Source organism: Miniopterus natalensis, chromosome 2 (genome assembly GCF_054644295.1).
Source record: "Miniopterus natalensis isolate mMinNat1 chromosome 2, mMinNat1.hap1, whole genome shotgun sequence".
In the NCBI taxonomy this organism is placed as follows: Eukaryota; Metazoa; Chordata; class Mammalia; order Chiroptera; family Miniopteridae; genus Miniopterus; species Miniopterus natalensis.
This window is the reverse complement of record NC_142082.1, coordinates 28,668,717-28,690,331: the sequence shown is the minus strand read 5'-3', so window position 1 is coordinate 28,690,331 and position 21,615 is coordinate 28,668,717. Positions and strand designations below refer to the sequence as shown.

The following is a 21,615-nucleotide window of genomic DNA, read 5'->3' as shown; positions in this document are numbered from 1 at the left end:
TCCTTAGAAATCTCTAACGGATATTATTGGAAAACTTGAGAAGTGCACTCCACACTTTATTCATTGCCTCAAGCCCAATAACTCAAGGCTGCCAGATACCTTTGATAATTTTTATGTGTCTGCTCAGCTACAATACATTGGGGTCCTGGAGATGGTGAAGATCATCCGGTACGGATACCCTGTCCGCCTGTCCTTCTCAGATTGCCTATCAAGGTAAATTCCGTTCTCGAATCATTGCACTCACTGTTCAGTAGAGCAGACTAACCATATTGCAACAAGGATCATCTGATTGTTTTCTTCATTACGGCATTGCTTTTATTGTTCATTTTCTTCTACCTTGAACAAAGAAAATACTCTGGGAAACAATGAAATGCACTGACAAAGCTAATGTAAAAAGTTACTAAACTTTGATACCTTGGAAATCATGTTCATGTTCTGTTAAATTTGTGGAGCTCCTTGGATTTAAAGATTTATAAAATTGCTATGTATGATGTTCACATAAAAGTATTATTTAGAGGAGGAATATATATATATACATATATATATATGTGTGTGTGTATATATATATATATATATATGTGATTTTTTTTATATCTATGAACAAAATATTTTTTAGATTAAGGAGTGACAAGCCATTCATGGGCTAATTTCAGACTATCACCTATTTTTGTAAATAAAGTTTTATTGGAATACAGTCACTGGTTAAAATAATGAGAATGTCTGTTTTTAAGGAATGAAAAGTAAAATGGGGGTGGAAAATGAAAATCAGAAATATTTGTTAATTCTATATAAAAATGTGAAATTTAAAAATAATTTTGATATAATACAGTAGTATCAATATTATAAGAATAAAATCTAGCATATATGCTTAAAAACTAACTGTACAATATAGTATGGAAAAATATTTTTTACAAACCATTCATTTAAGAAAAGAGATTTTAAGACTTGTTGACCAGAAGTTCAATTTCAGTCCCTACTCTGAAGAAACTGCTAAATTTAAATTAATATGTTGGAAATATTTAGTTCAGAACAAAGAGCATAATACTTATGACTGAAACCCTATGTTCAGTTTCTTTAATACTAATTTTTGCAGAAGAAAGAAGTAACATTTCTTCATTGTGTGTTTTGATAAATTTCACAAAGACAGAGAAAAATTGGCCACATGTCATGATAAATTATTTAGGGAATGACTCTGCAGAATATATATTTCAGATTGACAAGATATCTGAGGTTTAAAACTTAAAAGATACTTATGGATGAGAAAATAAACACACTGTCTTCTATTCACGGGGAAGAAATACAATATATTTCCCACATATCATAATTTGGGCATTAAAAGTCACTCTCCTTCCCATTTCCCATTTGTTTAAGTACAAGTAGTCTTTGTATTAATAAGTTTAAAACCTTTCCCTAATCCAGTTTAAAAGAATAGGTTCCCAAATTCACCCCGGACCTTCTGAATGTCAATCAATACAGAGTGAGATCCAAGTACCGCCTGTTTTGTCCTGGGGTGAAGGGTGGGGTGATACCTGCTAGTAGCGTGTGATACCAGAGGGTCACAGGCCTTGCTCAATTGCAGTTTGGGCATCAGTAGTAACTCCCTTCCCAAGCATTGCAGAGAACAGCTGCTCCCCAGTATTACCGTCCATTAAAATCACTGTAGGCTTGTTAAAAAAGATTCCAGGGCAGCAGTCCCAGAGTTTCCCACTCAGTAGGTCTAGGTGAGGCCAGTGAAATTAGCATTTCTAATGGTGATGCTGACATTGCTGGTATGTGAACAACCTCTTGAGAACCACTGGCCTGGTCATTTAGGCACATACATGTCTTTGTTTTGTTTTGTTTTTTTCTTAGCAAGGGTTGAAAGTATGTGGATACCTTAATAAAGTGAACTTGTTGATGATGTAAAATCTCAATCATTTATTAACTTATTGAATTGAAATCTGCAAATTTGTCAAGATTCCCAAGTGATCTGTATGCACTTGGAATCTGAGAAACACTGTTGATGGGTTTCTATACTGGATATGAAATAGGATTAATCTCACTCTGTGAAATTTTTTAAAAGTATATTTAATGCATTATTTTCTGTTTCTTTACTTTGTTAGAATGTCCTAGAATCATGGACTCAAAAGAAAATTTGCATTAAAGGGCTCTTCAGTGTTTCTTTAGTACAATCTTTGGTAGCTGCATAAATCTTTTTTTTAATTTATTTTATTTTTATTGTTGACACTATTACAGATGTTCCTCCCCACCCTGTCCCCCCGCTCAGCACTGTGCTCACCACCTACCTCCCCCACCATTACCACATTTTTGTCTATGTCCAAGGGCTCTGCAATATATGTTCTTTGGCTGATCTCTTCACCTTTCATCCATTCCCTCCCACTCCCCTCCCCTCCCCTCTGATATTTGTCAGTCTGTTCCATGCATCCATGCCTCTGGGTCTATTTTGTTTGTCCATTTATTTTGTTCATTAGATTCCACATGTAAGTGAGATCACATGGTACTCCTCTTTCTCTGATGGCTTATTTCACTTGGCTACTATTCCAACAATCAGTTACTTGAATTGCCCTGTTCCCAAGAAAAAAGTAGAGAACGTGGCTGCGTGTATGTGTTTGTGTTTATGATTTTGTGTACACTATAATATATCATAAAGATTAGAAAATTATTTTTACCTTTATTTTTTATTTTTTAAATCCAGTATGACATCTGTACTATACCAGGATTTATCTCTATTAAAATAGCATATGCAATGAGTGTCTTTTAAAATTAAGTTTAATTTTTATATGTAGGCTTTTCTTACTATACTATGACTTCTAGGCAGCGACCATCTTTTAATGAGTCACATTTTCTGTGCACTGTTGGTGTTTATTCAGTGTTTTCAGAATGAACCTGACATTGAAGATTAATGGTAGTCCAATTTGAAGTAATGTTTGTACTTCAAACAGAGACCTTAGCTGTACTTCATTTGTTTAAAAGAGTAGTGGGAATGGGAAATGACACATTTTAGTAAATCTTTGCATTTCTTTAAGCAGCCCCTTATTTAAAAGGAAATGGGGTATCTACTTATTAATTTTATTTGCAATGGCATAACAATAGAAATTGAATTATTAATTTATTTCCATGGAAAGTTGTCTTTATTTCTCTTAAATGAAGGATGCCAGTCTGGAATATTATCACCAAAAAATGTGAATCCATAGGGAGAATATCAGTTTCTATAGAACTTGAATAAAACACAGTGAAGGAATAGCATAATTTGCCCTAGCCAGTTTGGCTCAGTGGTTAGAGCATCAGCCCTCGGACTGAAGGGTATAGGGTTCGATTCTGGTCAAGGGCACATACCTACGTTGCAAGTTAGATCCCTGCATTTGGGAGGCAATCAATCCATGTGTCTCTTTGACATCGATGTTTCTGTCTCTCTCCCCCACTCTCTCTCTCCCATTCTCTCTGAAAAGCAATGGAAAAAAATATCCTCAAGTGAGGATTAAAAAAATTATTTATTATTCAGAAAGCTCCTCAGAACTTTGAAATTCCCCTGGCAATCAAGCATCATTATATAAAAAAGCCTAGGGGTGCAATTTAATAGAACATTTTGGTTGCCAAACTATCAGACAACATAATGTATTTTTCCTATGTAAAATATTTATTTTCTTTTCATAGCAACTTGTCCTAACTGTTGGAGAATAAAATCCTGTCAAAACAAATGATTTTGTTTAGTATACAAAAAGTAATGTGGTTATAAAAAAAAATAAAATTGGACAAATAGAAAAAGATGTCCAGTTTTGAAGCAACACCTACCTATGTGAACAGCGTGTATTTTTTCTGAAATCCAACATGATAATAAATATAGATAATGGACATTCCAGTGAAATCTGTAGGTGGACGTGATGATATTACAAGTTTGCTCCCTGGTATCTGGGCTTTAATAACTGTTCATCATTCTGAGTCTTCCTAATTGAAACTCTAGAATTGTGGGAGTTGAGAGGATCCTGTTTTGATTAAGTGTAGAAGTATGCTTGAATTTTTTCCTAACACTGTCCATAGCTTCCTAGTGAGATGATAAAGATGTAAGGTCCTGACTCTCCTGGCAGGAAACTTCACAAGTTTGGATATATGAGGAAGAAGGAAAGCAGCAACAGAACTGAATTATTATGTAAAAATCATGATACATACTATTGCTGTGGGCTGAATCATGCCTGCCCTGTCCACATGTTGACGCTCTAACCCCCAATGTGACTGTATTAGGAGATGATGCCTGTAAGGAGGTAATTAATAGTAAATGAGATCATAAAAGCAGAGCCCTGATCCAAGTTCTGCTGAGGTGGCATATGAAACTCCCTGTATTCCACTGGTGGAAGGCAGTCACTTGGCAAAGCCTAGCAGCATTAGGGTTGAAGAGTGTCATCATACTGATAGGAGATACTTACTATAAAACACCTAACAAAGAGTGGGTGGGAAGTGTAACTTCTGGCTCACTTACCTGTTGCTATGTGTCAGGCTACCCCAAAATTCAATGGCATACAGTAGCAATTTATTATTTCTCCCAGTTCTGTGAGTAAACTGTGCTTAGCGGGCAGTTCTTGCCTGTGGTCTTTCTAACATTGGCAGCCATACAGCAGAAGAGATTGGTGTTAGCTGAAGACCCAGCTGGGCTGGTTGTGCAAGATGACTTCACTCCTGTGTCTGGTGCCTTAGTGTTCCTCCCGTATGGTCTCTCTCTCCAGCAGAATATCCTGGACTTCTGACCTCATGGGTCTCAGTTCCAAGGGTCAGGAATGGAAACTTGCAGTCCTCTTAAAATCTGAGCCTGGTACTAGTACAGCATTACTGGCCTTGTGTTTTATTGGTCAAAGCAGTTGCAGACCAGCCCAGATCCTTTCAGTGGGAAGGATGCAGGTGACAGTGGCCAGCTTTGGGAGGAGCTATCGTAACCTCTTAAAGGAAGAACATGCAAGTAATTGGGAGCAATAAAATCCTTCCACAGCCATGTCTATGCATATGAATTGCTATTATTTTCATATATCCCCAGTAAGTGTATGTGAATTTGATATGCTGGATAATATAATACCATCGTTTTTTCCTAATAAATAGAATTGTGGGAAAGAATCATGAGTGAATGCTGAAGAAATGGTTTTGAGAGGTTCTTAAAAGTACGGTACCATGTCTTGTACTGTGTATTATGCCATGCCGTTCTTTCCCAGAGCTCTCTTTAATAGCCTGTATTCTTGTGACATAATTAACAGAGCTTTTCAGTGAGGATCTGTGCCAGATGTTAGTCACAAGTATCTATGCTCTTCTCAGGGTACTCTCTAAATCAGGGGTGGAGAACCTTTTTCTTCCAAGGGCCATTTGGATATTTATAACACCATTCTCTGGCCATACAAAATGATCAACTTAAAAATTAGTTATGAAAAAAAGCTCCTAGATTTATTGAATTTTGAGTATGATTTCTCAGGCCATATACGGCCCGCCGGACAGATGTTCCCCACCCCTGCTCTAGATGGTCACCCTCTCCTGGGTGGCAGGCTTCTAGGGGTCATGCCCATCATTCATCTATGGGCTTGTTTATGGTTGGCAGCGGAGAGCAGGACAGCATCACTACAGGGAGAAGTTGACCCTTTAATGAGGTGATCTTATTTGGAAAAGACAGAAGGACTTGTCCAGTAAAAGCACCACAAAGATTGCTATTATGCTTGGCATGGTGAGGGTGCATGATCTGTGTTTTGAGATTGTTACTGGATGTGATCCCTGTTAGAAATAGTCTGAATCATTGAGCTTGTTTAAATGACACAGTTGTTGCTGAAAGGTCAAGCTGTGAAAGAACACAGCCATGATTAAATTGGGTGTGGGGAGAAGGGTGAAAGAAAGCACACTTCAGTTTATTGGATTAAACTAATGGGCAGCGGCTGCCCAGTGAAGCAGAATCTTAGTTGCAGATATGGGTTGGAATCTTCTCAAATGTTTTCTTGTTACAGGGAAGCAATGCCCATTACTACCAATACAGCTTTAATAGAAATGTGAATTAATAAGTTCAGGAGCTCCTAAATATTCTAAAGGCTTTAATTGGCAAAGGATGCATTTTCTTCAGGGTAATTTTGCCAAATCTAACTTTCTGTTAAAACCCTTCTGCAGGATTGGCTGATTGTCTAAGGTTTTAATGACATTTGGGAGGAAAAAGAACTTATTACTTTTTAATGGAATATTAAATAGGAGAGAGAGGTATAAGTAATAGATTCCAGAAGCCATTTCAACTTAAACATAATGAAGTATACCTTTATAGGGAATTTGTCACACTGATCAGTAGATTATGAATCATAAATCCCCTCATCATCTACTCCAGGGATATGCAAACTTTTTCCATAAAGGGCCCAATAGTAATTATTCTAGGTGTGCAGTCCATAGGATCTCAGTGCAACCACTCACCTCTGCCTTGTGGCAGAAAGCAGCCAGAGGCAGTATCTAAATGAATGAGTGAACCAATGTTCCGATAAACTGTATTGACATAAACAGAAGGTGGGCAGTCTTATTCCAAGGGCAGCTAGCCCCTTATCTAGTCTCACTCACCCCCTTTGTGATAGAGTCAGGGAAAAAAATTCCATAGAAAAAAGGACAAGTAAGGACAGGTGACTTTGATGTTTGCTCTATACTTTCGTAATGAGATTTAGATCCTTATTTCTACCCTAATAAGCTGTATGATCACTCCTAACAACATCCATTTATTCATCCATCATTTATTTCTTCATTATTTATTCACTTACTCTTATTTTATACAAGCATTTTGCTGAATAAAAAAGTCATTATAACTTAGAAAGTCACTGTCCCCAGCAGTAGCATCACTGGCATCATCGAGTACCATTATGTACCCACTGTGGGTCCAACCTTAAATCTGTACTTTATATTTATTATTCTATTCCTTATAATAACCTTTGTAGGGAACTGCTGTCATCATAAAGGTATTAGTTATGATGTAATTAATAAATGCCAGATTTTTTTTTAAAATTTGTCTTAAATAACACGTATCAGTACTGAATAAGCCCTGGGCACTGCTCTGAATTCTTCATAAGCATTATCTCATTTAATCTCTTGAACACTCCCATGAGTTGTGTCGGTATTAGTAACATTCCTGTGTTGTAGTTGAGAAAATCGAAGTCCCAAGGAGCCAGGCACTAATCCAAAGCCTTACACCTCCTCCCTGAGGGTGCTTAGACCTCCCCACAATGCAATATTTGTACTGATACTGCCCCCCACTCCAAAGTATTTGCTCTTTTTACTTTTTCCAGTATGCTGTGTTTCCTTTTTATTTTTGATTATCAGTAGCATCCAAAGGCAATAGGATGGGAATGCCAGAGCAGCACTATGACATCAATGGGCCAAAGAAATCTCTGGAGATTTCTGAAATTCAGGGGTGGGCCCGTCACTCTGGATTATCTTTGCTCCGTTTGCTAAAAATAAAATAAAATAAAATAAAAATCCAGTTAATATTGTGGGGTGTCGTGGACTACAAGTTGTTTCCATACTCCCAAGACATCTTGCAAATTCAATGGTAACATGCAGATGGAAACAGTCATGATATGAAAAAGTAGCTCAAGGAAGAGTAAGAAAGGTGATCCTTAGAAATGCAGTACTGCACATTTTAATTTAAAATAATACAACAAATGAAAACAAAAAGGTTTTAATAACTTTCTAACAACCTTAGAAACAATACCCCAAACTGACCAGTCTAAGTGACTTCAAATGAATATATAATTCCATGTGGGTAAGCATTCGATATGAAACAAATGAAATCAGAGTAATTATTGCTATTCCAGGAAAATAGGCAAGAAGCTATTTTCAGTATGAATTGAATATTATATCACTTGCATTTTATTTTTAATACAATTTTGAGAGTAAATTTAAAAATTCAATCCAAGAATCCTGAACCTTATTTATCATGTGATTTATCTGGGCTTGCCCTCTTCCCTCCAGTGATGTATCTTAACTGTTTTAATTATAAGTTTTGTCAGGCAAAACACAATCACAAAATGACCTTGCTTTCAGGATCAAACTAGTTTTAAATAACTACCTTTAGGTTGCTTGTTTTATTACTTATAAATCATTTACTTCTTTTCATAAAACAATAATGTTATTTAATGTAACTATTAGTATGTAGTAGTCTTCATTCATTATATCTGTATGATCTCAACAATTTAGGAGCTTATAAAGAACCTCAGATCATCATTGGGATCTTTGAGGGGACCTAATCAATATCATCTATTACTTACCCAATTTTGACCAAAATGAGAAGACAAAAGAATAAGGCAAAGGAGAGATCAAAATGTCACCTTCTTTTCTATGAAGTCTGAGCTGAAGGTCATTGCTTGATGTAAGAGGTAGAAGTGCCTGCTAATAGGACCCCGGGATTAGGCAACCTTACCCCACAGTTCCAGACCCCCCGTGATGGATGCTGCTCAGGTAAGGGTTGAAGCTTGGAGAACCTGAGGAAAAGGTTTTTTGCAAGCGGTTTGTGCACAAGCAGATGAGAGTGCTCTGTTGTTGTTTTCTCACCAAAATTACCAATGAGAGTAGCCAGTCATTTCACCTTCTCTTATGAAGTGTAAAGGCTTAGAGAGTCCCAGAGTGTCACCCTACCTTCATCTCTAAGGAAACATCAGTAAAGAAGAGCAAGTTTCCTTGGCTAACCCTCTGTGGGGTTTTGTGGTCTGGAACTGTTGGACTCATCCAATAAGCCTGTAGGTAACTAGGGATGTGGTTATATCCCTGAGGGCTACGTATAGTCTTTCAGATCATTCTTTCTCTCATCCCCATGAGCACCTGACTGCTTCTCTGTGTATGCCTTTGACCACCGATAAGCTGCACAGATTTTGCACTTAGAGATTCTGAAGTGCACCAACAATGAGTTACTTTAATTGATCTCAAGGCCACTCTGGATTCAAATTTGTGAATGCATTTTATTTTTCATTCCATACCCTGTCCTGACATATTGTCTAACAGAGTCTATTAGGTATTCTGCAACCAGAATAAATGAAAATACTAAAATAAAGCAAAAGAACAATTCAAATAAAAATTGCAGTAGCCTAGATATTCCCAAAATTTGACTATAAATCTTCTCACATTATTAAGTTCCCAGTGAGAAATGAAAGTTCAAAGATTAATGCGTATTATAAATTAAAGTCCAGAGATATTTGATTCCAAAGAAATTCAAATCCCAAATCTGATTATCTTGTCTTTCTGAGTTAAATGTACAAAATTCCATATGCATAAGTTAAATTATTGTCCCTGAATCATCTTTTTCATTTTCTTACTTGGTTCAGTCTTAGCTAAAGAGACTCCAGGCATCTTGGTTGAGCTGAACCCTTTGGCGTAATAGTCTGAGGTGTCATATCTGTGTGTTTGGGCTGCAATAACAAAATGCCATAGACTAGGGGCCTTAAACAACAGACATTTATTTTGTCACAGCTCTGGCTACTTGAAGTCCAAGATTAAGGTGCCATCAGCATTGATGTCTGGTGAGAGCTCTCCCCTTGGGTTGCAGGTGGCCACCTTCTCACTGTGTTCACATACCCTTTTCTTGGTGCATGCAGAGAGAGTGGGCGCGAGAATGAGAGAGACACAGAGAATACTCCCTGGTGGCTCTTCTAAGAGGACACTAGTCCTTGGGTAAAACAGCCATGGCACATTTACACAGTGAAATACTACTCAGTCGTAAAAAGGAAGAAAATTTTACCCTTTGCGGAAGCATGATGGACCTGGAGAGTGTTAGGCTGAGTGAGATAAGGCAGCCAGAGAGAGACAAGTACCATATGATTTCACTCATATGTTGAACCTAAAGAAGAAACTGAACTAACAGGCAAAATGGAGACAGACTCATAGAGAGCAGGCTCACAGCTTGGGCGGTGGTGGAGGGATTGAACGAAACAGAAAAATAAAGAGAAAGAACTCATGGACACGGACAGCAGTGTGGCGACTGCAGGGGTAGAGGGGGGTGGGTGGAGGTGGAAGAGGGTATGGAGGCAATAAATGATGATAGAAAAAAAATCAGAGAAAGAAAATTAAAATTAAAAAAAAAGGACACTAGTCTTAATGAATTAGGTTCCCCACCCTTCGGTTCTAATTTAACCTTAATTGCCTCCTTATAAGGGCTCTATTTCCAAATACAGTCACATTGGGGATTAAGATTTTAACATAAGAATTCTGGGGGAGACACAGACATTCAGTCCATAATAGTCATCTGATTGGATTTGGCTAATTCAGGCCTCACATGCTGTGTTAACTCAGTGCCAAGCTTCCCATCATCTTCACGTTGAGAGTCCAATGAGTTAACAGGAGACCTAAGGTTATTCAGGCATTAACTTCATACACACTAAACTTAAAAATATGTCCCTAGTCTCTAGAGCAGTATGTCATGGGCATAGTTAGTCTATAATCTAAAAGTTTATGTTGCTAAAGACAAGGGTGACCATACAGTGTATTGACCAAACCAGGGCAATGTTTTGTAGTGAAATGGGGCACTATTAGTAATTTTGACAGGAATATGGGTATAAACTGGGACTGTCTCTGGCAAACCAGAATATTGGTCACCCCAACTATCTTTACCCTGCATGTACCATTTTGTGAGTTGCATCCCATTTCATTCCCGGGATTCTTTAATCTCTCTCATTTCCAGTTGACTCTAAGCTCTGTAAGGGAAGCACTTCTGTATGCCCATAATAGATGGCCAACAAATATTTATTGAATGAACTAAGACATGAATGAATAATGTTTTAGTTTTCTGTATAGTTTTATAGTTGAGCTCTAAATTTAGTGTCTAAGACATAGCATTTATTGATATGTTATACAATATGCATTAATGGGTCAAAATAGTTGTTTTTATGTAACCAGCTTAAAATTTCTGGTTTTATTATGCTTAAATATTTCTCTTTTAGGGTAACCATTAATACTCTACTTATTTTTGGCCATTTAGACTTTAGGGTGAGATAATGACCCCAGTCTTGCCTTTGTCACAGTTTAAAATTATTATCTCTCCCAAAAGCACTGTGCGTCATTCTCTGAAACTTCTAGCCATATGATAATTACACAACAATGCATAGAGTAGTACTCCTATGTTGATTAAAAAGTAGCATTAGTTGATATCTCTTTCTTTGTTATTTGAAATGTTTTAACTAAAAGTGCTCTCTGTGATATTGTAAAAATGGACAATCAATTTATGAGGTAGAAATATTTTTAACAATAAAAACATCAAATCACAATAGAAACTGTATTGATAACCTATGTATAAGGTAGAAGCTATTTTTAACTAAAGGTTTTACAGTTAGTACTAACCCATTTTATAGAATTCTCACAACACACTCACTTCATTCCTCTTCCACAACTACATCATTGTAAAACCCTATTAGTTAAACTTGAAACTTACTTTTGTGGCAATTTAATAAGTAAATACTTCTATTATATAAAATAAAGATGTCTATTTTGGAATAAAAGTAATTTGTTTTATTGTTAGTAAATCCATAGTTATTTGAAAAGTCCATAGTTTTGGCCTAGCTCGTGTGGCTCAGTTGATTGGGCATCATCCCATTCACCAAAGGGTTGCCAGGTTCCATTCCCGGACAAGGCACATGCCCCAATTGCAAGCTTGGTTCCCGTTGGGGGGCATGCAGGAGGCAGCCAGTTGGTGTTTTGCTCTCACATTGATGTTTCTCTCTCTCTCTCCCCCTCTCCCTCTAAAATTAAATAATTTTTTAAAAAAAATCCATAGATTTAAAAATATTATGACAACATATTTTTAAACTTTAAATTTATATTCTTACAAATATCCCTCCACTTATGACAAAAACATTCCAACAAATTTCTGAAAAGGATCTCAACTAATTTCTCCACAGCTATAAAAAATGGAGTAACATATTAGAAATAAACTTCTAATATATTCACAACAATGAAATTTGCAGAATGATGAATCATACTGAGTGACCTGAAAATTATCAGTGTACTTAGTGAGGTACTCAAGAGAAAAAATACTTTAATAGAAATGATGTGAGCAATCTCAACAATTGACAGATGGTTAGAAGTAGGGGCAATGTGACATTTTTCTAGCTCTGATCATTATAACTCTAAAAATCAGAGTCCCATTCGAGAACTAGGATACCAGATATGCCATTTATCAAAATCACATTTTTCCTTTTTTGAAGGAGCATCTATTAGGTCTCTGCAAAGCTAAGAAATGGAAGTAATTATTCATATATTACATTTAGTAAAGCAATGGTTATTTAACAAGATTGTAAAACAAGAAAGTTATAGCTACACCTTTTCCATTAGAGATGACCTACACCACTTCAAGGTTGACTTTTATAGAATTATCAGGAAGAGACTTTTTAACAGGAGTCTTTACATGGACTATTTAAAAAACCTACTGATTCGCTCCCAGTGAAAGGTATATTTGGAGAAGGTATAGATTCAGGCTAATCCATTTTCTGTGCCCATTACACCCCATTGTCAAGACCAACATCAATCCATAATCATCTTTCCACAATTCGGTTAAACAGTTGAGTATTGTTTAATTAGATACTTTTATATGTCATCTTCTAATTCTTGATATAGTGCTTTGATCATTTCTTCAAATAAGTCTACATATTCTGATAATAGGACATTTATTTTCCCCAACACCTATGTAGCCCAGTGTCCTTATTTATGGAAAATTGATTGGAAATCTCATCTCACAGAAGATTCTGTGTTTCTTCTTTCACAGGCTCAGCTTCACAATACAGCTTGTATCCTCTAAGTAAATGCTCTCATGGTGCCTGTTCACTGAGAATGCTCAATTACTACATGCCATGCTATCATGTACCTTAGAAATGCAGTGTTAAAGGCATCTTTATCCAATTCCAGCTCTTTACTATTGGTATAGAAAAGATCTTTATTGGGATAGAGAGTTTGCTCCTCACACTATACAATAATACAGCAATTTTCAAGCACAAGAATTTTTAAAACATGCAATACCTGACTACTTAGTCAGGGGCATTGACCTCTTTTCTCTTACATTGTCAAATATAAAAATGACAACAGTCAACACAACAATAGCCATCCAGTGTGAATGAATCAAAATTATACCTATTTTTTGTCAGATCGGCAAAAAATATATTTCTGTGCGCCGCAGAATTTTAGTAATCAGTTTATGTGTACCATGAGATGAAAAAGGTTGAAAATTTCTGCCCTGACATGTTCTCACAATCTCACCTAGTTGTACCCTAGTAATATATACCAGTCTCCTATTTTAGAGTGTGCTTCCAGCACCTAACACAGGGCCTACCCAATAATTGTGTTGTTGTTCTTGAAGTAATTAATAAGAATTCAGATTATCACTGGGCATTTTCCGGAGAATGGTCATCCCCTATGTCTCTGCTAACATTCATAAAACGGTGTCATTTCACACTCACACGCACATACATACACACAAGCATTCTTCAGAACAATCAGTGCCTCTCAAACATGGCAGCTCAGGAGGCTCAGTAAGTTATGGGTGGCTGGGTTGGGGCCTAGAGAGTAGGTAAGGTTGCCAGATAAGATATAAGGTACCCAGTTAAATTTAAATTTTAAATAAACAACAAATGTTGAGGATTGACAAATGTGATTACTAGTCAAGAATGGCATGATATTTCCTGGATCACAATTTTGAACACCCCTCTTCTCTTCCCTTTTTTTCCTTCTTTTACTCTCACCTTTCCTTTCTTTCTTCCACAGAATTTTTTGGATTATCTACTATGTGTAAGCAGTTCTTAACTACACTGGCTAATTGAGTACTTTTGTAGTTGTTTTAGGCTAGGGTATTCAAAATCCATTTTTTTATAAGATATGTTTCCATTTTCTATTTATATGTTAATGATTGCTAAATGTTAAGTAAGAGTATTGGGTAAAAGAATGAAATATTTTTATATCATAATGTGGAGTCTAAATTTGGTAATCTGTGCCAAGTTACTAAAAAATACAAAGAAAAAACTCTTTCATTTTAGGTACATTTTAATCTTTGTCCCATTATTGAGAGATAAAGGATGTCTACTTAAGCCAGGAAAAAATAAATACATATTTTCAGATACAGATGCATATTTCCATATACTTTTAACCAATATATAACTGCAGGCATAAATAGGAATATGACCACTTAGAATGTGAATCAAACATTAGGACACTAATTGACAAAACTATGTAATATGATCAAATTTCACTGAAAAGGTTCCAAACACATTAACCAAATAATAAATGATGTATTGTTGTTTTTTCTACCCTTCAGTATATCCTAATGAGAATAATTCCTATCCATTAAGTATATTCACAACTGTAACATCAAAAAAGTATGGTGGTTATCAGAGGGAAGAGGGGTGGAGAGGTAGTAAAGGGTAAAGGGGGCCAAATATATGGTGATGGAAGATTTGACTTTGGGTGATGGGCACACAATGAAATATATAGATCATGTGTCATAGAAATGCACACTTGAAACCTATATAATTTATTAACTATAGTCACCCCAATAAATTTAATTAAAAAATACTGCAATACATCAATTACAAATGACTAATATTTAATAGTTTTTAGTGTTGACCAGGCACTGTCAAAACATGCATTATGTGCTCTTATTTTCTCATGGTTATGTGACCTACATGTGATTCCCATCAAAATCTAAAACTCAATTCATCTGATTCCATCTTTCTAGCTTTTATTTAACCAAGAGGAGTTACTGCTCTGGTGTTTACTTAACATGCAAACTAAACATCAGAAGGAGTGAGGATTTTGGTTTCTATTATAAGCATGCAGGACAGATTTTTTTTGTTAAGTGTCTCTGAATATTTTTATGAATTTAAATTTCTAAAATTTTTAACAGTTTTAATAAAATATAATTGGCATGCATAAACTGCACCTGTTTTTTGGTTTTGGAAATTGACAAGTTGTAACATAAACCTACATCCTAGAAATCATTCCACAAATCAAGATGGTGACCATATCAATCACCCCCAAAAGATTTCTTGTGCCCTAAGATAGCATCTGTCTCCTTCTTACCCATCTCTACTTCTTTATCCCCAAACAAGCATTAATATGCTTCTGCTTATTGTTAGTTATATTTTCTAAAATATTCTACAAATGGAATCATAAAGTAGACTCATTTCCGTCTTGCTTCTCTCACTCGACATAGTAATTTTGACATCACCCATATAGTTGTATCAGTAGTTTATTGAGTAATATTCCTGTTTCACACTTACTCACCTCTTGATAGATATTTGGTGGTTCTCAGTTTTTGGCTATTACAAATAGAGCCACTATGAACACAGTGTACAGGTCTTTGTGTGGACATGGTTTAATTTTGTGAATGGGGATATACATATGGGAGTGGAATGAGGCATGTGGTTAAAGTGTGTTTAGCTTTTGAAAAAATTGCCAACCTATTTTCCAAAATGATCATACTAATTTGTATTCCCACCAACAGTGTCTGAGAGTTCCAGTTACATCATCTCCAACACTTGGTTTGGTCAGCCTTTTTCATTTTTGACATTCCAATGGATGTGTGCTAATATCTCATTGTGATTTTACATTGCATTACTCTAATGCCTAATGATATTGAGCATCTTTCCTTCCCTTCCGTGGGCTTATTTGCAATTCATGTGTCTCCTTTGGTGAATTTTCTGTTCAAATATATTGCCTAAGTTTTCATTAGGTAGTTTGTTTTTTAGAGTTATGTATAGATTTTGATATTAGATATTTGATAGGCAAACATTTTCTTCAAAGCTCTGTCCTGTCTTCTATATTTTCGAAAAGATAATGAAGAATTAGTATTAATTCTTGTTTAAGTGGTTGGTAGAATTTGCTAGTGACACCATTTGGGTATGCAGATTTCTTATTTGGAGGTATTTTAAGTATGGATTCAATTTCTTTAATAATTCTAGGAATATTCATGTTGCTTGTTTCATTTTGGTTGGATTTCAGTCATTTGTGGTTTTTGAGAAATTGCTCTATTTCATCTAAGTTGACAAATTTATCAGTGTAGAATTGTTTGCAGCATTCCACTATTTTTAATATCTGTAGGGTCTGTGATAATGTCCTCTCTTTTTCTCTTTTGTTCCTGATAGTAATTGTGTCCTCTGTCTTTTTTTTCCTTACCAGTCTTGCCAGACTTTTTGTCAATCTTATTTATTCAGAGAAAGAACCAGCTTCTGATTTTGATTATCTCTATTGTTTTATTTCTTTAACTTATGAAGATTGACGTTTTTACAATGTTGAATTATTCTGCCCAAGAACATAGCATATTCATCAATTTGCTCAAGTGCACATATTTGCATTTTGGGAACTTAAAAATGTCCCTCTTATAGATCTTGAACATTTCCTGTTAAGTTTACATCTAAATATTTTAAGTTTTGCAGTTACAAATAGAGTCCGGATTAATGGATTAATGGTTGGTTCAAATCAATCTTATTGAATCCATTCTTACCATTATTATTTCTTTCCTTCTGCTTGCTTTAGGTTTATTTAGCTCTCCCTTTTCCGGTATTAATGTGGAAGTTAAGATTAGATATATGAAAGCTCTTTCTCTTCCCCTAATATAAGTGTTGAATGTCAACTTTCCTTTATTTGTTGAAACAGCACCATTGGACTGATGGTGAGTTTACCATTTTTATTTTTCCAGCGTGCCCTGGCCTGGAGTCCAAGCATTTCTAAACCCAGAAGTGGATATTCACATAAACAAACAGTTCTAGAAGTCCTCTACTGCAGGCTCAAGTGGCAGGGCAGGAAACTCATAAATCTCAAAGCATGCAGAAATACACTGTATTTTATTTCTTCCATTCTCTCCCATCTCTCCCAAGCAGCCCTGTGGCAGAATGCCCACAGGCACAGAATAATCTGAGGGAGAGGACTCTTCCTCCCCAGTCAGAACAGGAGTGGTCCCCAGAGGGTGGGGTAAATCCCTATTGAGCTTCTCACTTTCCTGTCAGAGGTCAGCTTGCTCCAGATGCAGATGCAGACACCGTGGTCCCTGGTTGAGAGGTAATAAAGCCCCAGACTTCAGGCTGAAGCACAGGAAGGGGAGACCCAGGAATGAGAAACTTCTAGTGAGACTGAGAATTAGGAGGAGCTATGGAAAGTGACAAAATAGAGCTTTTCATGAAGCCATGGTTCACCCCCAAGCTCTGCAGGTGTGGATCTTATACTTATTTCACCTTCATTTTTTTCTGTTTAATTAATTTATTCTTATAGACTAGTTTTAGAGCACGTTTAAGTTCACAGCAAAATTGATTAGAAGTTAAAGAGAGTTCCCACATACTCCCTGCCCTCACATAGACACAGCCTCCCCCATTGTCAGCATCCCCCGCCAGAGTGGTACATCTGTCACCACTGATGAACCTGCACTGACATGTCATCATCACCCAAAGTCCATAGTTTACATTAAGATTCACTCTTGGCATGTATATTCTCACTTTTAATTTTATTTTATTAAAGATACTTCAAAGATATTTTATGAGATAAGGGAATTTAGGCTGCCATGTTGTTCTTTTTTTATTGAATTTTTTGGGATGACATTGTTCACAAAACCATACCGGTTTCAAGTGTACAACTCAATAAAACATCATCTGCACACTGATTTGTGCACCCATCACCCCAAACAAAGTCTCTGTAAGAGCCCATTTCCCCGCCCTTGTTTGCCCAGCTCCACCTACCCCCCCCCCCCCCCCGCTTTCCCTCTGGCCACCACCACACCGTTGTCTGTGTCTATGTGTTTTATTGCTTAATCCCTTCACCTTCTTTCATCAAGTATTTTTCTTTCAGTATTGTAAAGGTATTACCCCTCTGTCTTGCACTTTTTCCAAGAAGAAATTGGCTGCCATTTCTAGCATTGTTCTCTGTACACAGTTTTTGTGTCTGTGTGCTTTTACCATTTTCTCTTTTTCACTGTTTTTGAGTAATTTGGGTATGATGCACCTTGGTGTAGTTATTTTTCATGTTTCTTGCCGAAAGGGTTCATCAGGCTTCTTGAGTCTATGATTTTCTTGGATCTGAGTTTATAGCTTTCATCAAATTTAGAAAATTTTTATCCATAATTTTATCAAGTATTTTTCCTGTCTTCCTTCGGTCTCCTCTCATTTAGAAACTACAATTATGTGTATACTAGATACTTGAAGTTGCCCTACAGAAACTAATGTTCATAGCTGATCTGTACAGATCACTGAGTTCATCTTTTCAGCCTTTTTTCTCTGTGCTTCATTTTATATAGTGTTTATTGTTATGTCTTTCAGTTCTTTAATCTTTTCTTCAGCAATATCTAATCTATACTTAATTCTATCCAATGTATCTTTTGCTTTAGTTACTGTAGTCTTCATCTCTAGAAGTTCAATTTGGACCTTTTTAAAATTATTTTCTTTAATGCTTTTTTTCTCATTCTTTTAGTATCCGTTATATTAGTCTACTAATCCCATTATCTGCCATTTGGGGTCAATGTTGATTGATTAATTTTTCTCTTTATTTTACATCATATTGTTTTACTTCTTTGCATGCCTGGTAATTTTTGAATGGATACAAGACATTATGAATTTTACTGTTTCAGGTGATACATATTGTGTATTTCTGTAAATATCCTTAAATTTGGTCTAAGAAACAAGTCACTCAAAAATAGTTTGTTTTGAGGTTTTGCTTTTAAGCTTTGCTAGGTAGAACCAGACCAATACGTAGTCTAGGGCTAATTATTTCATACTACTGATGCAAAACAATTGAGTTTTCTAGACAGTGTCCCATGAATTATGGAGCTTTTCACTCTTGCTGATGAAAACAGCCAAACTTCCTTCCTGTCTTTGCCATGGGATTGCTTCCCGCTTATCCATTTGGGTGGTACTTTCCTGGGACTTAGATAGTTTACTGACATGCATGTGCTGATCGCTATTCTATTGGAGACTTGAGGAGGAATCTCCGAAGATCTCTGCAATCTTCTCTCGGTGCAGCTCTCTCTTTTCTGATTCTCTGCTCTGTGAATTCCCAGTGCCATTTACTCAACTCAGGAAGAGCCTCAGGCTTCACTCAGGAATGCCTCTTTGGGCCACAGTCTACAACCTCCCCTTTGAAGTAAGCTGAGCAGTCTTAGGTCTTAACTCATTCATTTCCTCTCTCTCAGGGATCACTCACCTTTGTGATCAATGTCCTGTGCCCATTTCTTCACATATGTTGCCCCGTCTAAAGCTGTTCGTGGATGGAGGGTAAAACCAGTAGCTGTTCCTCCTTTCAACTGGAAGCAGAAATCTGTGAACTTAGTTATACTGGTTTCCTACTAGATGGGTACTTTATCTCTTAAACTGCTCCTGTGAATCTGTAATTTATTATCACAACAAAGAATTTCCTAAAATGATGGTATCAATGGAAACCCTGTATTTTTAAAGATAATTTTTGATAGTTTAGAAATGGCACTACGCTTTTCTGTTTCATCGTTCACATTATGTACACCAACTTTTCCTAAACGGGCTAGTACCTCTGCATAAAAAGTGACATAGAGCAGCTGGTATTTTATGAAATGATGATGCTAGACGAGTTTGGGATAGGAAGTGGAGGCGAATACTATATTTGAGTGTGCATGGGATTTTAATTAAGCTAAAATTAAGCACGTTAGACATTGTCTAGGAAGCTGATGAGTTTCATTCTTATTCTTAGAGAATTTATGGGTTGGAAGATTCTATGACCAAAATGGTCAGAAATACGCATTTATGTGCAGAGTTCTGAATAGACTTATGGACTTTCTGCCTCCCCCCCCCCCCCCGTCCCCCAGAATGCTTTGACTCAAGAAAAAAGTGCAACCTGCTTTGCTCACAGTAGAATTTTAAGAGTTAGCAAGAAATCTTCAATTCTCTTATTGATGCTCTACCAGTGCTTTAACTCAGGGGAACCCTGAGACATAAAACATTTCTTTAGGTATTTCAAAATTTAATAAGTAATGAGGAAAAGAGGGTATGCTTTTTAAAAAGTACATTTCACTTACATTTATCATGTTATCTCAGAAATCTTTACAACAACCAATACCTGCAAATATTGCTATAGCCTCTTATCAGACATTTATCAGGCCAGAAATAAGCCTTAAAAATTAAAATTTAAGCAAACATCTTTGGCTTTACTATGTATTATTGCCATTCCACTTCAGTCAGTGGTCAGGGAATATATATATATATATATATATATATATATATATATATATATATATATATGAAATAATCTTTTTCAAAGAGGTAAACAAAAAACCTGAACAAGACAGGCCTTGAAAGGTATAATCTATGTAAATGAGTCCTGTACATTCTCTCCTCAGGATTCTCATATGGCATTTATTGATTTGCTTAGAAATATAAAATCTTTATATGAGGCTGAAAATATATTTTCTTAGCATCATTCATTAAAGTATGTAAAATTAAGAAAAGTAGATGCCCGGCTGGGCGTGGCTCAGCGGTTGAGCGTCAACCTAGGGTCTAGGCGATCAGGGTTTGATTCCCGGTCAGGGCACATGCCCGGGTTGCGGGCTCCATCAATGACTCTCTCATCATTAATGTTTCTATCTCTCTCTCTTCCTTTCCTTTCCTCGCTCTGAAATCAATAAAGATATATGTATAAAAAAATTAAGAAAAGTAGCAATCAAATAAAATCTAACAAGGTAAAATGTTATATTATGCCTATACTTTACTTACCTCTAAATGTTATTCTTCTTGCACTAAATCTTACCCTTATTTCCTAAAGACTTAAAAGCTTGAGAGCTCAAAGATATCTCTATAAAAGATATTCATTGGAATTAGTATTGAGTTCCTACAAACTACCTGAGGCCATTCAAAGTGCTGAGGATACAGAGATAAATAAGTCCTGCCCAAGTTTCAAGTGTCTTCCAGCTGAGTGGAAGGAACAGATACATAAGATAGTTCTGCAGGATGTCAGCGGATCCTAGAAGCGGCTTACCTATGAGATGAAAGTACTAATAAGGACTCCCTCAGGGACTCTTGACTGATGATGAGAAATAAGCGCATTGAAGGAGGTGATAGAAGAGACCTCAGGCTTAGAATGGGACTAAGGGTAAGGTTAGTTACAGGTAATATGTAAAACGGGAAGGAGGTGAGAAGCCTGAAACCGTGTGCAGGGAAACACATTCTCACTGCAGCACCGTAAGAACAAGCAAAGAAGATGGGAGCAGAGAGAAAGGCAAGACTGTGTATTTTGGGGTACAAAACTTGGAATTTATCTTGTAGCTAATAGACATAAAGCATTTAAAACAGTGTAATAATGTGGCTTTAATTTCCTTTATGCTAGATCAGTGGTGAGCAAACCATGACCCCTGGGCAAGTCCAGTCAGCAGTGGGCTTATTAAATAAAGTTTCATTGGCACATAGCACACCCGTTTGTTTGCATATTGTCTATGCCCCATTTTATGTTATAAAGGGCAAGTTGAAAAGTTGTGACATAGACCATATGGCCCATGAAACCTAAAATATTTACAGTCTGGCTCTTTACAAAAGAAGCTTGCTGACCCCTGGGCTAGATCCCTCTAGCACGGAGTTTCTCAGCCTTGAAAAGTCACATTTTGGGCGAGATAAGTCTTTGTTGTGGGGGCCCACCTATGCAGTGTGGAATATTTAG

At 36.4% G+C, this 21,615-nt stretch overlaps 1 protein-coding gene across 1 annotated transcript in view; it reads left to right on the top strand.

Annotated features, from left to right (window-relative positions):
• The window catches only part of MYO16 (myosin XVI), a 385,194-nt gene that overhangs the window by 247,904 nt on the left and 115,675 nt on the right, over positions 1 to 21,615 (top strand). Inside the window, exon 27 of the mRNA XM_087814233.1 lies at positions 8 to 213. Coding sequence (XP_087670359.1) covers positions 8 to 213 — 206 coding nt within the window. The remainder of the gene's footprint in view (positions 1 to 7; positions 214 to 21,615) is intronic.